Source organism: Miscanthus floridulus, chromosome 19 (assembly GCF_019320115.1).
Source record: "Miscanthus floridulus cultivar M001 chromosome 19, ASM1932011v1, whole genome shotgun sequence".
Classification (NCBI taxonomy): domain Eukaryota; kingdom Viridiplantae; phylum Streptophyta; class Magnoliopsida; order Poales; family Poaceae; genus Miscanthus; species Miscanthus floridulus.
In genome coordinates, this window is record NC_089598.1 from 80,806,207 (window position 1) to 80,825,546 (window position 19,340).

At 40.0% G+C, this 19,340-nt stretch overlaps 6 protein-coding genes and 1 pseudogene across 6 annotated transcripts; 4 read left to right on the plus strand and 3 right to left on the minus strand.

Annotated features, from left to right (window-relative positions):
* Positions 1 to 2,152: 2,152 nt before the first annotated feature.
* LOC136526237 (uncharacterized) lies at positions 2,153 to 7,720 on the plus strand. The gene is made up of 16 exons (XM_066518974.1): positions 2,153 to 2,160; positions 2,387 to 2,390; positions 2,623 to 2,682; positions 2,856 to 3,521; positions 3,620 to 3,763; positions 4,569 to 4,676; positions 4,775 to 5,363; positions 5,448 to 5,584; positions 5,663 to 5,779; positions 5,964 to 6,081; positions 6,166 to 6,303; positions 6,570 to 6,640; positions 6,732 to 6,787; positions 6,958 to 7,033; positions 7,124 to 7,237; positions 7,592 to 7,720. Exons 1-16 carry the CDS (start codon positions 2,153 to 2,155, stop codon positions 7,718 to 7,720), a joined length of 2,535 nt encoding a protein of 844 aa, XP_066375071.1.
* Positions 7,721 to 7,777: 57 nt separating this feature from the next.
* LOC136526238 (uncharacterized) lies at positions 7,778 to 9,079 on the plus strand. The gene is made up of 5 exons (XM_066518975.1): positions 7,778 to 7,890; positions 7,996 to 8,167; positions 8,248 to 8,364; positions 8,475 to 8,615; positions 8,997 to 9,079. Exons 1-5 carry the CDS (start codon positions 7,778 to 7,780, stop codon positions 9,006 to 9,008), a joined length of 555 nt encoding a protein of 184 aa, XP_066375072.1. The 3' UTR covers positions 9,009 to 9,079.
* Positions 9,080 to 9,708: 629 nt separating this feature from the next.
* LOC136526239 (uncharacterized) lies at positions 9,709 to 11,235 on the plus strand. Its single transcript, XM_066518976.1, has 5 exons — positions 9,709 to 9,792; positions 10,361 to 10,499; positions 10,599 to 10,657; positions 11,017 to 11,084; positions 11,179 to 11,235. The coding sequence occupies exons 1-5, from the start codon at positions 9,783 to 9,785 to the stop codon at positions 11,233 to 11,235; spliced, it is 333 nt and encodes a 110-aa protein (XP_066375073.1). The 5' UTR covers positions 9,709 to 9,782.
* Positions 11,236 to 11,680: 445 nt separating this feature from the next.
* Positions 11,681 to 12,820, minus strand: LOC136526240 (protein FAR1-RELATED SEQUENCE 5-like). The gene has a single exon (XM_066518977.1). The coding sequence runs from the start codon at positions 12,818 to 12,820 to the stop codon at positions 11,681 to 11,683; it is 1,140 nt and encodes a 379-aa protein (XP_066375074.1).
* LOC136529768 (uncharacterized) lies at positions 12,821 to 14,022 on the minus strand. The gene is made up of 3 exons (XM_066522838.1): positions 13,992 to 14,022; positions 13,711 to 13,890; positions 12,821 to 13,609 (listed from the first exon to the last, which is right to left on the minus strand). The coding sequence occupies exons 1-3, from the start codon at positions 14,004 to 14,006 to the stop codon at positions 12,836 to 12,838; spliced, it is 969 nt and encodes a 322-aa protein (XP_066378935.1). The 5' UTR covers positions 14,007 to 14,022; the 3' UTR covers positions 12,821 to 12,835.
* A 123-nt stretch (positions 14,023 to 14,145) lies between these two features.
* Positions 14,146 to 15,532, minus strand: LOC136526241 (uncharacterized). The gene is made up of 5 exons (XM_066518978.1): positions 15,381 to 15,532; positions 14,700 to 14,828; positions 14,529 to 14,615; positions 14,257 to 14,403; positions 14,146 to 14,163 (listed from the first exon to the last, which is right to left on the minus strand). Exons 1-5 carry the CDS (start codon positions 15,417 to 15,419, stop codon positions 14,146 to 14,148), a joined length of 420 nt encoding a protein of 139 aa, XP_066375075.1. The 5' UTR covers positions 15,420 to 15,532.
* A 603-nt stretch (positions 15,533 to 16,135) lies between these two features.
* LOC136526243 (receptor-like protein EIX1) lies at positions 16,136 to 18,394 on the plus strand (annotated as a pseudogene).
* Positions 18,395 to 19,340: the final 946 nt, after the last annotated feature.

Here is a 19,340-nt window from a genome sequence, read left to right on the forward strand (position 1 = left end):
GCTCCGCCATAGCGTCGAGGCTCGTCGGCGTCTCCTCCTCGGCGATTCAGAGGCTCGCTGCTCCGCCATAGCTTGATGTCAGCAGGTACCTTCTTACGCTGCGCTCTCTTTCCCTAATTCGAGCTCTGTTTTTTTGGGTCATCTGTGTTTATGGTTCAGTAGATCTACGATTTGATTGCATCTTTGATGTATTTGTGGTTCGATTTCATGGAGGATGAGTCTGCTTGCTTTCGCCTCACCTGGACGGGCGTTGTCTTGCCGAGGATGAGTCTGCTTGTGTCGTCGCTTCAGCGGCAGCCGACGAGCGACCGGGCGGGAGCAAGGTGGGGTGGGGATGATGTCAGGCGAGGTGGATGAGGGGTGATTTGCGCTTATTTAGCCCCTTGATTTTGCGCTTGTTTGATTTTGTTGTGGGTTATTAGAAGTCCCCCTGCTCGAGGGGTAGTAGGATAGGCGCCAGGGCAGCTGCAGCTTGCCTCCATGCTGGGTCTGGTTCGATTTGCGGCTGGGATCGAGGGGGAGCTAGGATTTGTTTGATTTTTAATTTTTTTTAGTCGCCCTGAAGGAGCCTGACAATTGTGAAGAGGCTTGCATTGCTGGTAGAAGATTGGATCCAGGTGAAGTATAGGGGATCCAGCAGATCTGGAGGAGCATTGTAATATGGTGTCGATTTGCATATGCTGGTACATGATGTGGTGTCGATTTGCTTGATTGGTAAAATCTTCTAGCGTCAGGAGGTCATAGGGTTAGAGATTGGTGGTGTTTATGGTTGTTGTGTTGGGTTGAGCGAGCTAGCTACGGCCCGTGTTGTGCGCCATGGTGTAGCAGCCTGAGCATTAGGGCGATTTGTTATTGTTCTTTGTGTGCAATGGTTTTTATGGTCAGCAATGGTGCTTGCTTTTTTTTGCTTGGTATGGTTGTTCAATGGTTTATTTGATCTATAGTTGAAGAGAGGACTATACCACAACATATTGAAAAATCGAAAAGGGCTATTCTCTACCTGAATGTGCTGCTTACTGGTCTATTATTGGTTTTATCCTTAACAAAATGCTCTGCAATATAGATTATCATCGTATAAGTAGTAAATTGCACACTTAAATTACTGCAATTATGGTGTTTAACATGTGTAATATCCAGTCTTTTAACTGTGTGTTCCATTCTTTTTTGTTCATTTTAGATTCAGATACTAGTTCTGATTTACAGTGAGTTGTTTGATAACTTGATTAGTTTTAATTTTTTTTGTATGGTACTGAGCTTCCATCAGAGTACGGTTCTCTGTTAAATATATGCTATTGCTATTGATAATGCTATGATATGATTTCAGATTCAGATACAATGTATGCTATATATGCTATTGCTAATGCTATGATAGGATTTCGATCCTCCATGCATGTGCAGATGTGCTCGCTGATTCACATGATTAAATAGGACTGCCATTTAGTAGTTTTTGTTTATTTGGTTCTGTCAGATACGTTAGATAGGACTGAATTGATTTGTGTTTGTGTCTGCATGAGCTCACATGCATGGTTTATTTTAGAAATTTGTTTAAGCTCCCACAACTTACTGCATGTTTTGGAGTTTTATGGGTCCTGGTATTTCAGTCAGTCGTTGTGGACCCTCTTGACATAGGTGATACACATGTGGCACCTGATTTTGTGTGCCTTTGTTATGTAATTTTGATAACTGAATTATGTGTTGTACTATACTATTGTACTATCTGCATATTAATAACAAACCATGAGAGTGCTATGCATTCCGCATTTCAGGACTGAATTTCCTTTGCACAATATATGAAAATTGTATAGGGTGAGCAATACTGTCCACAAGCAGTATGTCAAGCATCTAGGTGTTCTGGTCAAAATCATGCTCCTGTTCTAGTAATTTTCTTCTTTATATAGAAGTCCTTGTACTAGTAATTTTAGCTTCTTATGCACTTGACATGCTAGGCCCTGACCCCTCATCTGTAGAGAGCTTTGCTAAATTTCAATTTGATTGGTTTTTTACTGCAGCTAGCAATGAGATCATTAACCATTTTTTTGTTATGTAGCCATGGATGATGATGAGTTTCTTTTTGATGGTGAGTCTACAAATGGTGAGAGTGAGGATGATCTTCCTAACAACTCAGAAGAGGAAACCTCTGATCCTTTCAATGATGGCGAGGTACTAAGTTCATTTTGAATTTGTTTTTGTGTGTGCACTTGTGTATTATAATAATTTGATATATGATATATCTTGTTGCCTTTTTTAGATCCAAATCCTGAAGATGATAATATTGATACTAGTGAAATGCTGAAAACTTTGAAGCATGTTCAAAAAGCCGTTTGTGGAGTATGTTGTGAAACCTTTGTCTGTTAATATCTGATATATTGTGTTGTGGTTGTTTTAGTTTTGTATTACTCCTGTAGTAGTAGTAGTTTAGGGTCCATGCTAGTTTTATTGTTCCTGTATATACTGCATGATTATTATACTGTAGATGATTGAGTGATACTGGTGGCATTGGTCCTTGTCTATTTTTCTTTTCTGTTCTTGAATGCTTGATGTCATCATGCACTTTTGTTCTTGTATAGTGCTATTTGCATTTGAACTGTACCTGATATTTTTGTTTCTATTATGTATTCTCAGTTTGCTAAGTTTGTTGAGAAGAAAGGGAAAGCAAGGGGTTCAGGTGTCCAGACTAGAAAGGTAAATTCAGTAGCATTACGATTGAGCGGATGCATGATGAGCATGATATTTCAGGGAATAGGTTTTGTTCAAAAAACATAGCCAACTAATGAAGTTTTTTGCTAAATTTGTCACCATGTTTAGTGATTCTAGTATCCTAACCAGATTTTCTTTTTTGTTGCATTGTTTTACAGAGTATCAGAACAGTTAGAGGTAGAGGTAAAGGGAAATTGAGTGGCGCTATAGGTACATCAGAGAGACCAGGAAGTAGGTTTAATAGCAAGTACTTTGGAGAAAAGATAATAGCAAAGTTGGATGAGCGCAAAAAGAAAATTATCAGGCATCATGGCTTTGGAATTTTACTGGAGTACGATGGTTGCTCAACACCCAGAGGATTTGTGCAATGGATAGCAGATCAAGTAGATGTGAGTTGTAGTGACATAGTAGTTGGAGGGAAAGTGATTCCATTGGATCCATTGTCAGTCCATCTCTTTTTAGGGCTTCCAAATGATGGTGAAGATATTAAGGAGAATTATACTGAGTCTACGAAGAGCAATTTCCTTTCAGCAATCAAAGAGCCCTCTTTGCCCACGATCAAGACATTTGGGGACAAGTTGGTAGGAGGCACGTTATCTGATGATGACGTGCTTCGATACTTCATGGTTGTAGCCTTGTCTACATTTCTTTGTGCTAATTCTAGTACTTATCCGAGCCCACAGTATCTAGGTTCATTGATTGATGTATCTAAGGTGAAAGAATGGAATTGGTCAAAGTTCATCTATGATTGGATGTTTTCTTCCATTACAAACTATAGAAAGAAGCATCGGAGTACAATTGGTGGTTGCAGATACTTTCTAGCTGTAAGTGTGCCTATATTTGTATTTTTTTTTCCTTTATTCAGTTGTCCGTTTTTTGGTTATGCAGCATGTTTTAGTGATGCCTTTGAAATCATATGTAGGGTTATTATCTTGATTATATCAACTTTGGAGTACGTAATCAGCTGCCCCTAGATCTGCCAAGAATCCATTGTTGGAAGGGCTCGATGATCAAGACCTTTGCTTCATATGATCGTGTGTTTGGTGAGATTTATGGAAAGCGACCGGTGAGTAGTGAACCTAAAAATTCATATTTGTAGTTGTGATGTTGTGTATCCATGAGCTTTATTGATGTATCATGTATCCTTGCTGCATGAGTTTAGATCTTTCTGGAGTTGTATAAATATTTCTTAGTCTTAGTGCCCTAAGGCTCTTCTGATTCTTACTGTCAGCAAAATGTTGACCTTGTGCTTTCTTAGAAAAAATTCTCTTCTGATTCTGCTAACACAACTTTTCATCTATTTATTGTGGTTTTGCTTGCCCAATATACATTGGTGTTGTATTGTCTAGTATGAAAAAAATCTACCAAAAATCTTGAGTGTTGATCTTAGGTTGCTTACTTGATCAAAGGCATTTATTGCAATCACCAATAATATAAATTACAAGTTACGACCATTGCAATTTTAGTTATAAGCATATGCAATATGCATGTTAAATCTGTGCAAGTGTCATTCTTGTATTAAGTTCATAGCTCAAGATTGTGATTTCTGTAGCGATGTTGTTGGTCTGACTGTGATTAATTTCAGAGGCTGTCTGTTTAGTTTTTAGAACCAGTGGCTATCTATTTAGTTGCAGGCAGTGTTTCATTTTGTCCTGTGCAGTATTTATTAAGTTTTAGAAGTGATTTATCTGCTGTGTGATATCTCAAAACTTTCTACATCTAATAGCCCCTAGTTCTCTATGAAGTTTGTGTGGCTGCCCATGCCTTGTTAACATTCTGTTATTGGGTTTTTGTTGACTTCTAATGCACATCTAGAGTTGTATTAGCTGTATGGGTTTTTTGATATCACTGGTTGAGTTGATTTTATGTAGGTGAAATCCATCGATGACACATGCTATGCTGAAGAGTATCTACCGGAAGAGGCTTGTGCTCTTTTTAGGAGAACTTTGGATAGACGTTGTGATTTCATCAGGACAAATGTATGTGTCTTTGTGCAATCCTTTGATTTGATCATTTCATTACTCTTGTATAATGAAATTTACATGATTCATATGTTACTATTAACTTGGCATTACAGGACATGGATAACATGTGCAATATTTTTGAAAACCACCATACAAGACTAGGCTTTAGGAGCCCGGGCACACTTGTTGCTAAGATGTTTATGTATATGCATAGGACTCATGTAATTAATCATGGTGGTGATGCTTCTGATGAGGCTGAGGGTTCTGCTGCTAGAGTGCCCCCTCCAAGACATGATGATGGTGATGATGGAGTTGTTGATGGTATCCGTGCTGAATATGAAGCTCCTCTTCCTTCTCCAGCACATCATAATGGTGATGATGATGCTGTCCGTGCTAAATATGAAGCCCCACTGCCTTCTCCAGGACATTTTGTTGTGCAAGATGATGTCTTTGATGCGGGAATGGCTGGTGATACAAGTAAAACAGTTGTGAAAGAAGTGGATGGTGCTGCTACTGCTGCAAATAATACCATTATTGAAGATGTGCATCCTACAGTTGCTGCTCCTACTGAAACAAATGAAGAAGAATGCTCTGTGACTGATAAAATTGAATCTGATGGATTATACGATGGATCTGGTGGTGAGAATTGTCGTGCTTCTCAGTCAACTGAAATTATTCCTTCCAAAGACTCATCAGCTGAAGGTACATGGAATGTTGTGTAACATTTATTTCTGCATTTAGTTGATTTGTTTGTATGTGTGTTCATAATCTTATGATTATTTTCAGGTTCAGCTATAAGTAAAAGGAAGAGGAAAAGATGCGCATCACAATATTCGAGCGCCAATAGTGTAGCGTCTAGGACTCGACTCTCTCAACGTCTTGGCAAGTCCCCTCTGAGTCACATAAAAGATCATAATGCTGAGGTGAATGTTCATATTTCTCATTTTATTTGTCTTCAGTTGTTTATTTTCTAAATTGTTGGGTCACTTTTGTCTTTTTAGGCAACTGTGCCGGATCAAACTGGAAATGGATGTAACAAGGATAATACTGTAGTTATTGAGGAAGACCAAGTGTTAACTACTAATGTTGCAACTAAACATCAAAAGCTCCATCTAAAAGTGAGTTTTGCATTATTTGGTTCTTGTTTTTATATGCTTTTGTAGCTGTTCTGCTATTCCATGATCAGATAGGCATAGGTTCTAGCATATTTTTGCTGTTAGTAATATACACTACTAGATATTGATGTAGTAAATGAAATACCCTACTGAATAGACTTGTTTCATTCTGTTCTCTATTGTTTAGAAAGGCAAAGCAACTAGTGCATATACTGCTTCCCCCTTGGTTCCTACTGTTCATGAAGGCGAGACAACTAATGCGGCCGCTGCTATGCCCTTGGTTGGTACAGTTGAGAGGGCCCCAGGTTTGTCCCACTGATGAAAAAAAATGCTTTACGAAATCTAAGATATATGAATTGGGTTCATGTTTGAGCATGGTCTCTATGTAGGACAAACAGGAGAAGCACCGAGTCTAAGGAATGCTATTGGTTCTCTGAGTGGTCTTGGTCCTTTTGGAGTGGAGAATGCTCAAGCTGGTTCTAGAGCTGACTTGGATGAAAATGCAGTTTCTGCTCAAGATCTTAATGGTTAGTCCCTATTTTTTATGTTGCATTCTCTTTATCAGTAAATTGCACCTTTGTAATTCTGCAATTGTAGTATTTGAATTGTGCAATATGACTTTTTTTATTTCATTTAAGTTTCAGCCTTCTTTATTGTCTTATATTTTTTTTTGCTGGAAAAGCACCTGTCAAGGAACCTTGTCTGAAGACAAAGATTCCATTCTTTCGTAGCCCTAGTGTACCTTCGTTCAGAATGTTTGAAGAACTAGATGACTTAGGAAATTATGTTGTAGATCCTAACTTGAGGCGCCCTGTTGGTACTACTTGTGATACATCTTGTCCTCTTGATAGAGCGTTGTCTATGGTACATGTCCTCTTCCATCTTGTTTATTCTTCCCATGCTAAGTCATTATATATTATGTATATGAAATTTTATTTATTCTTTGTTGCTGCAGTTGAGTAGAGTTTCTACTTCAGGTCAGAATGTTGGTGCTAATATGTCCCTGGAAATGTATGTTGTTTTGTTTCTATAGATGCCAAGTAGTTTTTGATGTACAAGGAATGTTTTCCCACCTGATTTAGTTTCATTTTTTCATAGGTTGAAACCAAAAGCAACTTGAACTTGAAATCTATGTCTGCATCTAAAGAATGAGTTTTTGTTGATAAGCCGACGTCTCCTAGAGGTGGTAATGTGAGCAATGAGGAGACCATTGGCACTGGAAATGCTGGGACTAAGATAAATGGGCATGTTGAAAATGTAATCCTCCCTATTGCATTATATCGATTTTGTATTGTGATGTAACTTTTGATCTCTCTGGTCTTATTTCTGTATTTATTGTTGTTTTAGGACGTTATCCGTATGGAGTCTTTACCTTTAACTGAATATTCTGAGATCGAAGAAGATCCAAGTCAACCTGTTTCTCTTGCTGCAGTCAGTCCTTATGGAGATCCTATAAAAATTGTAATTAGGCGTACCTAATCTTATCATTCTGGAAAGTTTGTGGTGGGAGATAATGTGATGGTGCCTGCTTCCTTCTGCTTTATCTTTTTTGGAGACATTGTAGTAGAAGGGGAAGTAGTTAGTACAATGCTACATGGTAGCAGTTGGGGCTGCTTTCGGATCATGTAATAGCTTATATATATTTGGAGTAAATGCCCCCTTCTTTTTTCTTTGATAGTGTATCGTATTGTGTTTGTGTGATTTTTTGTGATGCATTTTTAGGATATATTGAAATTATTAGATCCTTGCTCTAACACTATTAGTTTTTCCATTTTTTTGAACAATTTTATGTGTTCCTTGTTGTATGTTTTGTAGACACCTATTCAATCACGTCTTCCATCCCATCGTGAAAAGTCTGTGGTTGGTGTGCCTTGCTTGTCTGCAAAGTCTATTGGCAGCTATGGATTTGTATTGAACTCTGAGTCGTCCAGTGAAGTTGTTTGACCGTCTTCGAGTTCAAAGGTTGCTATTCATCGTCCTAGACGGCTTGCGAAGCCCAGCATGTACAAGATCAGCCCTTTTATCATCCCTCAATCCAAGATTGGTGTGTCCAAACTTGAATCTGATGTGTATGAAGCTGTTTTGAAGATGGGAGAAAGCAGCGAACACTTGAAGTAAGTTTGAAATTTACATAATTTTTCCATTCTTAGCCTTCTGCAGCACCGTGTGTTAATACTTGTACCAATTCACTGTGAATTGTTTTGTTTTTGTGTTTGTAGTCTAAAAGTGGTGGATTATGGGTTTGTTGTTGTCTTGTTGAGTGCACTTTCATCTTCTCTTCGGCCTGGCGGAAAGGTCAACCATTTTGTAGTGAACGCATTTTGCAAGCTGCTGTTCCTTAGAAAACACCCCAGGGATTCTAGAAAGCATTACTTCTTCTCTAAAGTTGGGGTTAGTAGTCGTTGATGTATTCTTTGTAAACTATATGTTTGCACTATATGGAAATAATATCGGTCAATTTGTTATTGTAGGATTATCTTATTGGAAATCATGGTCGTGATGATGAGAAGGAGAAGGAGCTATTTGAGACTGCTGTGAGATGCTTTAAGGGTGCTCATCGTGCCAGGCCTTTAACATCCAGCGACTATGTGCGTAACATATCTTCTCTATTGTTTGAAAAAGAGTACTAGCATAAATGTTGTGTTCTAGTCCTACTATGTGATGTTACTAATAATCACAATGTTTGTTATTTTGTCAGCTCTATTTTCCAATACTCTTCCATGATCGGTGGTATGTTGTTGTACTGTATTTTAGCCTGAGATGGTGTATAATCTTGGATTCATGCACAGTGTGCTTTGGAGTAGACTCAGCTTTCCACAAAGCTGTGAAAGATGAATTTGTAAGTATCAGTTTGTATTTGTATATGCACCATTTGTCTATTTTCAGTATTGCAGTGGCAGTTTTTTCCCATTATTTTCAGTTCTACAGTAGTTTACTATATCCTTCATCGAAACAAATATTATTTTGCATGGTGTAGTCATTTTCTTTTTGCCTAATTTGTAGCTAGAAAACTTGGCCACCGTCTGGAAACAAGTTGTTAATATCGACTATGGCTTACATGCATTCCATGTCTTCTTTGGAACTATACCCCAGCAATCTGATAAGTATGTGATTGAAATGTAGTCCTTTGATTTATATAGATCATGTGGATTTTGTTTGTGCTTATAGTCCCATTGTTTCCTATTTTTTCCTTTTTCCCTTTTTCTTTTTCTTTTTTTAGCATAATCAATGATAGTGGTGTGTATGCTATAAAGAATCTAGAGCATTTTGAAGTCCATCTGAATATGTTGGAGAAGTACACCGAAGATGATATTAGTCAACTTCGCATCAAACTTGTTAATGACATGGTTTTCAATGAATACAATAGTGCATATGATGGTACATGTAAAGTGAAGGAGGTAATATTAGTTCCAACGTCACTTTGTTTATTATAACTTCACGTTTTTGAATCTGATTGTTTGTTTCTATTTTTTCTTTCTCAGGTCTCTGGCAATTTGAATCAGGGAGCATTATTTGAGGCTTGTCTCTAGATCTTGCGTTTAGGTCAATATAGGGTGTAGGTTCTTGCTATGAGTGCATGCCACTTTGTAAAGAAGTAGCTAGTTTGGTGAGAGCATTTGATGCTAAAATGGTTGTAAATTTTAATATACATTGAAGAGGCTAAAGTAAACAAGATGATAATATTCTGTTGGATTGCTGATGTTAACTCTTTTGTACCCATTATTCTAGTTTTATGGTTTTGTCTATAAGTGTTTTTTGTTGTGTACTACTAACCTTTTATAGGGAAGACAAGGAGAAATTTGAGGGTTGTGCATGTTCCTCTTGTCTTCTTGTTTATAGATAGTTCAATTGGGTCTTGTGTTATATTATTATGAATTTGATTTTATTCTTACAGACCAAGATGTTGAAGTATGACTTTTGTGCATGGATACTAGAAGCACCATGAGGGTACGCGGTCAGTTAAAGTCCAACCAGCATCTTATTGAGATCATTTGTCCTCAGTACCATGGCAACAGGTGAGTTTTGCATTTTTTAAATTTAGTCTGTGTAGCACTTGCTTTTTAACTCATTGATAGTTGTTGAATTGATCATATGATGACAATATGAGTCGCCTTGTTATATGCTTCTTGTGATTTCTTTGTTATTTGTGATAGTGCTTACCCTCACCTAGTTTGTATCCTTGTCCTTCCATAGAAAGAAATTGTCCTTTGTGATTTGTGCTAACACACCTTGTCTTATGTTTGTTGTGTTATGTGTCAGCCCACACCAAGTTTTTATCCTTGTCCTTCCATAGAAATAAATTGTCTTTTGTGCTCTGTCCTATGTGATCTGTGTTTTTGTTAGATGAAGGTTTGTGGAGGTAGGCCAAGATGTGGGGGCTGTTCCATCTTTGTTTTTCTTGAATGATTTCACAGGAGGTTCGATGGCCTCATCAATAATTGTTTTGTGTTTTTCTTGATCTAGAATGAATTCATCATTTAGTTGTCTGTCCTGTTTTGTATATTCTGTGCAACCATTTCTTGCATATTGATTATGTATTGTGATTTGACTACATTGTCTTATTTGTTGGGTTTGTCTGTACAGGAAGATGGGAAGGCCACCTAGCTCCAATTCTGCCGATATCAGGAGTGGGAGGCCACCTGAGCAAGTTAGATCAGAACATGCCATTGCTCAAGCAGAGGGTCGCCTTTCTTGATATTGCTAGGATTTGTGAACTCTTTGTGTGAGTGATTGAAATATTTATGTGTTGATAATTTTAGTTGTGAAGCGTGATGGTAATTTTCATAACAAGGATGACTCAAAAGTTGTTATTTTTTTGCAGCTTGCAACAAAAAAGAAAAATGACAATCCAATTGAAACCATGGATGAATCATATGGCAGGTATGTATGTCTGCACCAAGTTCTCTTAGCAGTAGCAGTAGCTGTAGGACACTGCATATGTAAACCAAACAACTTAAATATTCAGTTATGTAATTGCAGTTTGATGTAATATAAATTGCCAGTGTAGGGCACTGCAATTTTAGTTATGAGCATGTGCAATCCATGTTTTATCAAGTTGCGGCCCAGTAGTCTCTTCCAGTAGACTATTTATTGGTGTTGTCAACATCTCCTGCATGATAATATCAACACCATTAGATGAATATACATATGAAGAAGTGACATATGTTGTTGTAGTGCTAACATTTACTTTTTGCCTATGTTTCTCTGTGTTACCTGATTTCCTTTTCTTTATTTTTTAGGCACAGGAGGAAGATGCTTTTTTTGGCATGTCTTGATGTTATGCCCTCCTTCACGACAGTGTGTACAGGTAAAGTTGCTTTTTGCTTTGCTTCTGATGTCCTCAACTATTCCTATTTGCATGGTCACTTTCTTGGGCCTTCATCTTTTCTGAGCATTATTAGGGTCTTGCAAAAGCATTGTATCACTTTCTTGAGCTGATTCTGTTTGAGGTAGTCTGACTGCATCATTAGCATCTTGCAAAACATTAGTACCACTTTGTTGAACAGATTGTGATTGATGCAGTCTGACTTCATCTGCTGGTTCATTGAGTTTTCTTTGCATTCGCTCGGCTTCTTCTAGAACATAGTTGAATGTTTCCATTGTTCTTGATCCATCTGAAGCAATATTGCTCAACTTGTTTGACAATATGTTGTGCCTCAATGGCCTGCTCTTCTCAATCTCTATTTCTGGTACAGTATTCTGCCTTGTCAACTGTTTCCTCTCTTTAGCCCTCCATCTTTCAATGAAATAACTGTCATCTAGCTGAGATATATTTAGGTTTGTGAGCACCTTGATGATATGGCAGCATATTATACCATCTTTTTCAAATTTGCAACACAGACATCTGTAGTTTTTCTGTGTCAAGTCTACTGTCACAATGTATCTCCTTGTTCTGAACTCAAACTACCTATGGTACTCTGATTTTAACACTGCATAAACTTGATCTTTCTGGAGTTCTTGAGCCTCATATTTTGTTGCCAATATGAGCTCCTTTTGAAACTTGAAGAATATCTTTCTGTTGTACAGCCTTGCAGCCTGCCTTTCGAACTCATATGCCGTACTCAACCAAGGCATTGATCTGGTTTCAAAGTCCTGTTCTGCTTGATTCTTTTCTGTTGTATCTAAAATTCTTTGGAACTCATTCATAAATCTCATAATATTATACCTTGGTGTGACATCCAGTTTGAATAATGCATTTGTGCCTTCACTTCTCGCTGTAGAGTTGATGAAAGGGAAGAAATGCTTCTTGAAGTAACATGGAACAAAATTTTCCCTATTAAACCACATGTCATCAAGGTATCTGAAGCCACCGACATCATATGTTTGTGGTAACTTCTTGTACAAGTACTCAAACTCTGTTTCAGTCAATGAGTTCCTAAGAATGTCAAAGAGATCGTCATGCAGGTTCTTGTTCCTTTCCAATGAAAATATCCTGCCACCTTTCTCCTGAGCTTTCTTCACAATGTGGAAGAAGCAGTTCTGATGAATAGTGTCCGGTAGAACATTTCTGATAGCAGCCTTCATTGCTAGGTCATGGTCAGTGATTATAGTTTTAGGGTACTTTCCTCCCATACAAGTCAGCATTGTCTGAAACAACCACTCAAAAGTTTCTGTAGTTTCATCCATTATGAAAGCGCAGCCAAACAGGCAATTGTCCCCATGACCTGTAATACCAACAATTGGTGCAAACTTGAGGGAGTACTTGTTCGTGTTGTAGGTTGTATCAAAACTGATGCAATCTCCAAATTCCTCATAGTACCTTCTGCTTGTACCATTGGACCAGAAAATGTTTTTCACTTTGTTGTTTTCATCTATGGAAAACTTGTAGAAGAACATTGGGTCCTCAGCCTGTTTCTTAGAGAACCAGTCATACACTTGCTGCATGTCATTATCCGATGTTGCCTTATTTATCTTTGTCTTCTCGTTGCTGATATGTTTCTTGTTGTATGGAGTGACATCGCCTCTTATATAAGATAGGACTGCCATAATCTTCCTATCTGGTAGGTTCACTTTGTTGAATGTTGCAATAAGTTCCTTCTCCATTTCAGTCATCCTAATCTATGAAAATAGTTTATTTTTCTGATCCTTGCTTGCAAACGCATGATTATGCTCAAGATTCAACCTGGTTATTGTCCATTCTCCATTCTGTAGTGTGACAACAAGTTCAGCGGGGCACTCGGTTGGTACAAGCGTACTTGTTTTTCTTTTGTTTGGCACAGGATTAGGTGTTGGCGGTGTAGCAGAAATCTTCTTTTTGTTATTTCTTGCGCTTTGGACTCCAGAAACAGAAATCTTCCTTTTGTTGTTTCTTGTGCTTCGTACTCCTGAAACATCAGTGCTATCATCCTCCTTTCTCTTACTAGACAAGTTACACTTGTATGTGACCCTTGTTACCTGGCCATAGTTGTGATCTTTCTTGTCTTGGCACTTGTATGTGTGCCATTTGACCAATGAAAACCCGACTATAAATGCATAGTCATTGTAGAAACTGTACGCATCTTCTGTTGTTTTGAATTTCATGCCTAGCTGTGGAACATGCCTGCTAGCATGTTCGTGAGACAAACACTCAGCTGCCATAATACTTTGGCTTTCAATCTGAATTGCCCTGAGCTCTTCTTCATCTTGTTCTTCACTTGCTACTAGATGTTGTTTTGTCATGTTGCCCTCTATATCTTGCTCCCCTTCACTGCCTTGTCCATCTTGTCTTTCCTCATGTACCATGTTTTCTTCATTTGCAAACTCTGGTACTGCTTCTGATTCTTCATTTCGCAGGCTGTCTCCATCATCTTGTGGTGGCTCATAGATTATGTTGGTAGTGATGAACATCCGGTTCTGTTTTCACCGGTAAGGAAAAAGGTGTACTGTTAGATATTTCATCTTGTATTGTAGCAAACAAAGTAATTTAGCTGTATATGTAGAGAACAAGTAAATACCTCTAGTGGAAATGGCTCATTGAGTATGTCCATGAAACTTCCTGTCATTTCAGATGACAAAAATTCTTCATAATTCTGATTTGAAGATTTAGCCTGAGCTATGACTTGGTTCATAAGGCTTGTATAGCTTGATCCGCCCTGTGATAGTACATAACTTGTTCCTCCTGGTGACATGATCTCCTGCAAATTTTGGGGTTCACCATTACAATAAAATCTTAGTTCTTTTGTTAGTACCCATTTTTTTCAAAAAAATTGTGAAATGCGAGTTTTAGGAATCTCACTTCTTGTCTCTGCATTTCTTGTTCTTGTCCATAGCTGCTGTAGTTCATTGGTGGTATTGAGCTCTGCTGTTACAGCATGAGGCCAGTCAAATGCCAAGGAGATAGAGAGGAAGATAAAGTAGTGGAATAACACATTGAAGCAAGACAAAGTAAGTTAAACTTGTAGTGACTGCTGCATTATTATTATTATATTTTTTGCACAGGGTTTGATGAACTTGTATATGTCACACTGACAATATGTGTTATAAGTTGAATTCCTTTTTACCTCATGAGTATTGTTGGCATTTTCAATGTTTGTATGAAACATGTAGCTCTCAGGATTGAATTCCACTTCTCTTTCGGACGCACCCTGCATATGAAGAAGACTATCCTGTCCATAACTGTTGTATTCCAGTAGTGCTGATGAACTATCCTGTTCATTACAAACAAACAAAAAGAAACTCAAATATCAGTAGTTGCAATTAGGAATAGTCTAAAGTATAAGTTTGTAGCATTGAAAATGTAGCTTAATATGTAATAACTGCAATTTTTATTTACCTGATTAGTATAATTGGGGTTTACAATGTTTGAATCAAAATTGTAGTAACTTTGAATATTGGCTTCTAAATCTCTTGCTAAAGCACTCTGCATATATTAAGATAAACCGATTAGTGAAAGCAACACTGCCAAAGCACTCTGCATATAATAAGATAAATAAAATTTTCAAACCTGTTCACAATGTATGTTAGCTGTTATCTCTGATAATTGTGTAAGTTCCAGTCCAGTGTCATCACATCCAATACCCATTTCCCTTAAGAAGTCTTCATCTCCTATTTGATGCAGTCGTTCGTTGTGAACCTGCATAAACATGCAACAAACTGTTATTTTTAGGTGTAAGAAGATCTTTTGCATTGCAGTCAGCCAGTGGGCAGTGACATTTGTGGTGGTCATCTAAACTTACAACCAAAACAAACAAGCAAAAAAGAAGGGTGTCTGCCTCTATTGCAATTCTGTCATGTGCAAGGAATTCCACAAGCTAATCAATTTGTGATCAAGTTGCCTCTGAGTTCTTTACAAGTTTCCCCAAAATCCTATACAAGTTACCTGTAAATCATATACTAGTTGTCTCTGAATTCTATACAAGTTGCCCCTAAATTCTATACAAATTGCCTAGGTTCATAACACATTGTTCTTTTAGTCATCAACCACCATGTAGGCATGGATCCCACTAGATTTGTAAAATCTAAATCGGGTTAACAAGTGTACTTTACTTTGGATAACTATAGACCTATAGCAACAGCAACAAAGAAGACAGAAGCAAGATGGTTACGGTTCAGGTGTTTCAGTGAACTGATGCAATGAGAAAAAGGAGATGAAGGCAAGAAATAGAATAATCTTGCTGGTTAGTACCTTTTTCCTAGGCAGATCATATCCTTTGCCCTTGTTCATCTTCTTGTGTTTTACCTGTGCATTTATTCTCTAATTTTCGCTCCTCTCCACTGTAATTCCTCTTCTAGATCCAGATTGATCGGGGTTTTTCTTTCTTGCTGGAGGGTGTAGTGGCAGAGCTGTAATTTGTGAACTGTTCAATTGGGCCGAATAGCTGTTTTGTGGGCCGAATGAGTAGTTATTTGATATAGCGGGTATCGGATCTTGCACCCGTTAAGGTTTGACGGACCCGGTAGCTGCTTTGGTGGTTCATTTGCGGGCCCGTTTTGTTGCCTGCTACAGAGAAACAACAGAGAACAGATCTGACCCTTGGATGAAGATCCAAGGGCCCTGGACGTCGCCTGAAATGGTTGATATATTTCAGGCGACTGAAATATAGCAACTCCCTATGTTTTATACAAGAGACTAGTCTCCGTTAGATTTGCTTGTTGTTTACCTGGCTTGGCTTAAAGCCAAGCTTATTGGCCTTGCTCTAACGGGCACGGAGAGCACAATTGGCAGCAAAGCACAAACTGCAATTGTGGCTGATCCACTAGCCATGCAATCGATCGACGACCGTCGACTGATGGCTTTGACGCTTACTTGCATACTACTATTATTAGTGGAGGACTCCTACTTTATAAGCAGATCAGAAAAGGACATGGCATTCTCGCATGCTCATGGCTCGTTGCCGAAATAGCCAAATAGGGAGTTTGATGCTGCGCGCAACGCGCGCCATGAAGCATCGCTCGTCAGCAATGAATAAATTGCTGCTGCTGTTTGTCGCCTCCGCCGCCGGCTGCAGCTTCTTCCTCGTCGCCCGTGCAAGTGCACCGCACCACCGACCCAACCAGACAAACAACAGCCTCGCTGCCGCGAGCTGCATACCGAGCGTGAGGAACGCGCTGCTGGCGTTCAAGCGAGCCGTCACAGGCGACCCCATGGCCTGTGACGGCTCGCTTGAACGAGAGGAACGCGACTGCTGCCGCTGGGGGAACGTTCCTCTCGCCTGGTGTCGTGGCGGGAACAAGATCGTGACTGCTGCCGCTGGGGAGGGGTCCGGTGCAGCAACGTCACCGGCCATGTGGTCGGGCTCTATCTCGGAGCCCCGACTGCCCCCTGCGATTTGGGCGGAATCTGATGATGACATCCTTGGTACTGGCTCGGCCTCCTACGATGACCCAATATTCCAGTGCTCGGGTGGAGCATTTCTTGAAGGCCAGGTACCAGCTCCTCTGTTCTCTCTGCGACACCTGGAGCATCTCGATCTCAGCTGGAATGCGCTCAACGGTATGGTGCCTCCTCAGCTCGGTAATCTTTCCAACCTTCAGTATCTCGACCTCTCCAACACTGGCATGCACACCTCAGATATATCATGGATAGCACATCTGCCTCGGTTACGGTACCTTGACTTGGGTCCGTAAACCTCAGCACAGCATATCACTGGGCTCATGCCGTGAACATGCTCCCTCACCCAGGGTCCTTGCTCTTTCTGAATGCGAGCTTGCAAGTGCAAACCAGTCGCTCCCGCACCTTAACCTCACCAAACTTGAGAGGCTCGATCTCTCTCTCAACCTGTTTAATCATACGGTGGCATCTTGTTGGTTTTGGGGTTTGATGACAAGCCTCAAGTACCTGAGCGTTAGTGCTATTTTATCCGGTCGAATCCCTGATGTTCTAGCAGCCATGACATCCCTCCAAGTCCTAGATTTTTCAGGGTTTAGAAATTCCGTCACGGTGCCACCGTACTTGCTGAGAAACCTGTGCAGTTTAGAAATCCTGAACCTAGAGCTATCCCTTGCGTCTGGGAACATGACAGAGTTCCTTGAGCTTGCAGCAGAATTGTTCATCACACAAGAAAATATAGCAACTCAACCTGGCAGATAACTTTATCAACGGAACCCTACCAACTGGGATGAGCCTATTTATCAACTTAGTTACCCTCCAACTCCAAAACAACAAAATAACCGGACTCCTTCCTCTTGAGATCAGTATGCTGACAAACTTGACCGTGATGGAACTTGGCTCCAATAACTTGCATGGTGCCATCACAGAGGAACATTTTGCTGGACTGCACGACTTAAGAATGATAGACTTATCTGATAATCAATTGGAAATTGCAGTAGGTCCTGAGTGGTTACCTCCCTTCATTAGACTACAAGAGGCGTATCTTGCATATTGTCACATGGGTCCTCAATTTCCTCCATGGATGCAACGGCTGCCTGATATTGACAAGATTGACATTTCGAGCACAGGAATAGCTGGTCAGTTTCCCTATTGGTTTTCTACAGCATGTTCAAAGGTGACATATCTGGACATCTCTAATAATTCCATCAGTGGTGGATTGCCAGCAAACATGGAGATCATGTCGCTGAAAAGACTCCGTTTAGGTTCAAACCAACTGACCGGTCCAAGACCTCGGTTGCCAATAAACCTCACGCTCCTGGACCTCTCACATAACTCACTGTCAGGACCTCTGCCATCAAACTTTGGTGCTCCAAGTCTCCGCTGGGTGCACCTTTCTTCCAACAACTTCTCTCGTCATATCCCAGGTTCTATTTGCGATTCGCCCTGTTCGTTTAGGCTTGTTTGGCTTGTTTTTGGTCAACGAACGGTATTTTTCTCTCACACCAAATCGGCCAACAGTACTTTCAGCCATGGCTTATAAGCCAAACACGACCAAGCGAACAGGCTGAATCATCTTAGATCTAGCCAACAACCGTTTGCAAGGAGAATTTCTTCGATGCCCTGGGACGATCTCACAGTTTTCATTCCTCAACAGGCTGTCAGAAATGACTGCTCTTATTTTAGCTAACAACAGTCTCTCTGGCACGTTCCCATCTTTTCTGCAAGGCTGCACACAGCTGGGGCTCCTAGATCTATCAGGGAACAAATTCACTGGGAGATTACCTATCTGGATTGGGTACTTGATGGAGTTGCGATATCTCAGGCTAAGCAATAATTTGTTCTATGGGAACATTATGTTAGGTGCTTAGGATCATCTAGATGTAGATTAGAGGGTGAAACTGTTACTGGTTGATTCAAATTCGATCTAGAACATGCTTCGGGAGAGGGAGATAGAGAGAGAGGGGAATGTAGATGTATCTGACCGTCAGTTTTGGAGGATGACGAGCCGTCCATGGCGTAGTCGTCACGGAGGGTGTCGGGTAGTCGAAGCAGTGGCATCCGGCGTGGAGTAGACGTCGGGCGTGGTGCAGAGACGGCGGTGAAGGCGGTGGTGCATCCCGTCGCTTACAACTCCCCCTTCTAGATTGGATTGGGGTTAGGACATCACGGTGGGGCGCTGGCGGCTACCGGTGAACTTCGTGTCGTGTGCCTCAGCCCCCACCGTCCTTTTAATAGTGCTGCGCGACGGGGACCCATCAGCCACTTAGAACTGGCTGAGCGCCCCCGATTAGGACGCGGATCAAGGGCCCAATTGGCCGTTGGACCAACTAGTGAAGATCATCCTAACATTCCCCCCCTTGATCTCACCTTATGACTTAAACTCAACTTTCTTTATCTTTTTTCCATTCCATCACAAATTAGTGCATAGAGCGTGTCTCATCGTCATGGTCAATTGTCATTAGATTTAACAGCTACAATGCAGCTCTCTGTTTTAAAACAGATACTCAAGTAGGCCCTTAGTATCCAGAAATCATAGGCTTTCCCGTAAACCCATGTCGACTGTGTGTTCTCTGAACGCACTGGGTGGTAACCCTTTGGTAAGCAGATCCGCAAGTACTTACTCGATACTTATGTGCTCAATACTTTCAAAATGATTCTGAATTTTCTCCTTTACAACATATAACTTAGTATCAATGTGTTTGGCAGCACACTTGACCTTGTTGTCTTAGGAGTTAACTAACTTTAAATGGTTATTGATGTTGTCTACCATTGTTAAATCCGGGTACAAATTCTCTTAACTTTCTTTGCCTGTTC

What these genes read in the sequence shown, in the direction of transcription:
- LOC136526237 (XM_066518974.1), top strand. An exon ending in CAGGTGTCCAGACTAGAAAG is followed by an intron (nt 2,683 to 2,855) that starts GTAAATTCAGTA and finishes ATTGTTTTACAG; the next exon opens with AGTATCAGAACAGTTAGAGG. An exon ending in TAAATGGGCATGTTGAAAAT is followed by an intron (nt 7,034 to 7,123) that starts GTAATCCTCCCT and finishes TTGTTGTTTTAG; the next exon opens with GACGTTATCCGTATGGAGTC.
- LOC136526238 (XM_066518975.1), top strand. Translation starts at nt 7,778, where the DNA reads ATGTACAAGATCAGCCCTTTTATCATCCCTCAATCCAAGATTGGTGTG. An exon ending in ACTTCTTCTCTAAAGTTGGG is followed by an intron (nt 8,168 to 8,247) that starts GTTAGTAGTCGT and finishes TTGTTATTGTAG; the next exon opens with GATTATCTTATTGGAAATCA. An exon ending in CTTTAACATCCAGCGACTAT is followed by an intron (nt 8,365 to 8,474) that starts GTGCGTAACATA and finishes TTATTTTGTCAG; the next exon opens with CTCTATTTTCCAATACTCTT.
- LOC136526239 (XM_066518976.1), top strand. An exon ending in ATGGATGAATCATATGGCAG is followed by an intron (nt 10,658 to 11,016) that starts GTATGTATGTCT and finishes TTTATTTTTTAG; the next exon opens with GCACAGGAGGAAGATGCTTT. An exon ending in CTTCACGACAGTGTGTACAG is followed by an intron (nt 11,085 to 11,178) that starts GTAAAGTTGCTT and finishes GAGCATTATTAG; the next exon opens with GGTCTTGCAAAAGCATTGTA.
- LOC136526240 (XM_066518977.1), bottom strand. Translation starts at nt 12,820, where the DNA reads ATGGAGAAGGAACTTATTGCAACATTCAACAAAGTGAACCTACCAGAT.
- LOC136529768 (XM_066522838.1), bottom strand. An exon ending in ATGAGCCATTTCCACTAGAG is followed by an intron (nt 13,610 to 13,710) that starts GTATTTACTTGT and finishes CGGTGAAAACAG; the next exon opens with AACCGGATGTTCATCACTAC.
- LOC136526241 (XM_066518978.1), bottom strand. Translation starts at nt 15,419, where the DNA reads ATGAACAAGGGCAAAGGATATGATCTGCCTAGGAAAAAG. An exon ending in ATGATCTGCCTAGGAAAAAG is followed by an intron (nt 14,829 to 15,380) that starts GTACTAACCAGC and finishes ATGTTTATGCAG; the next exon opens with GTTCACAACGAACGACTGCA. An exon ending in ACCCCAATTATACTAATCAG is followed by an intron (nt 14,404 to 14,528) that starts GTAAATAAAAAT and finishes TGTAATGAACAG; the next exon opens with GATAGTTCATCAGCACTACT.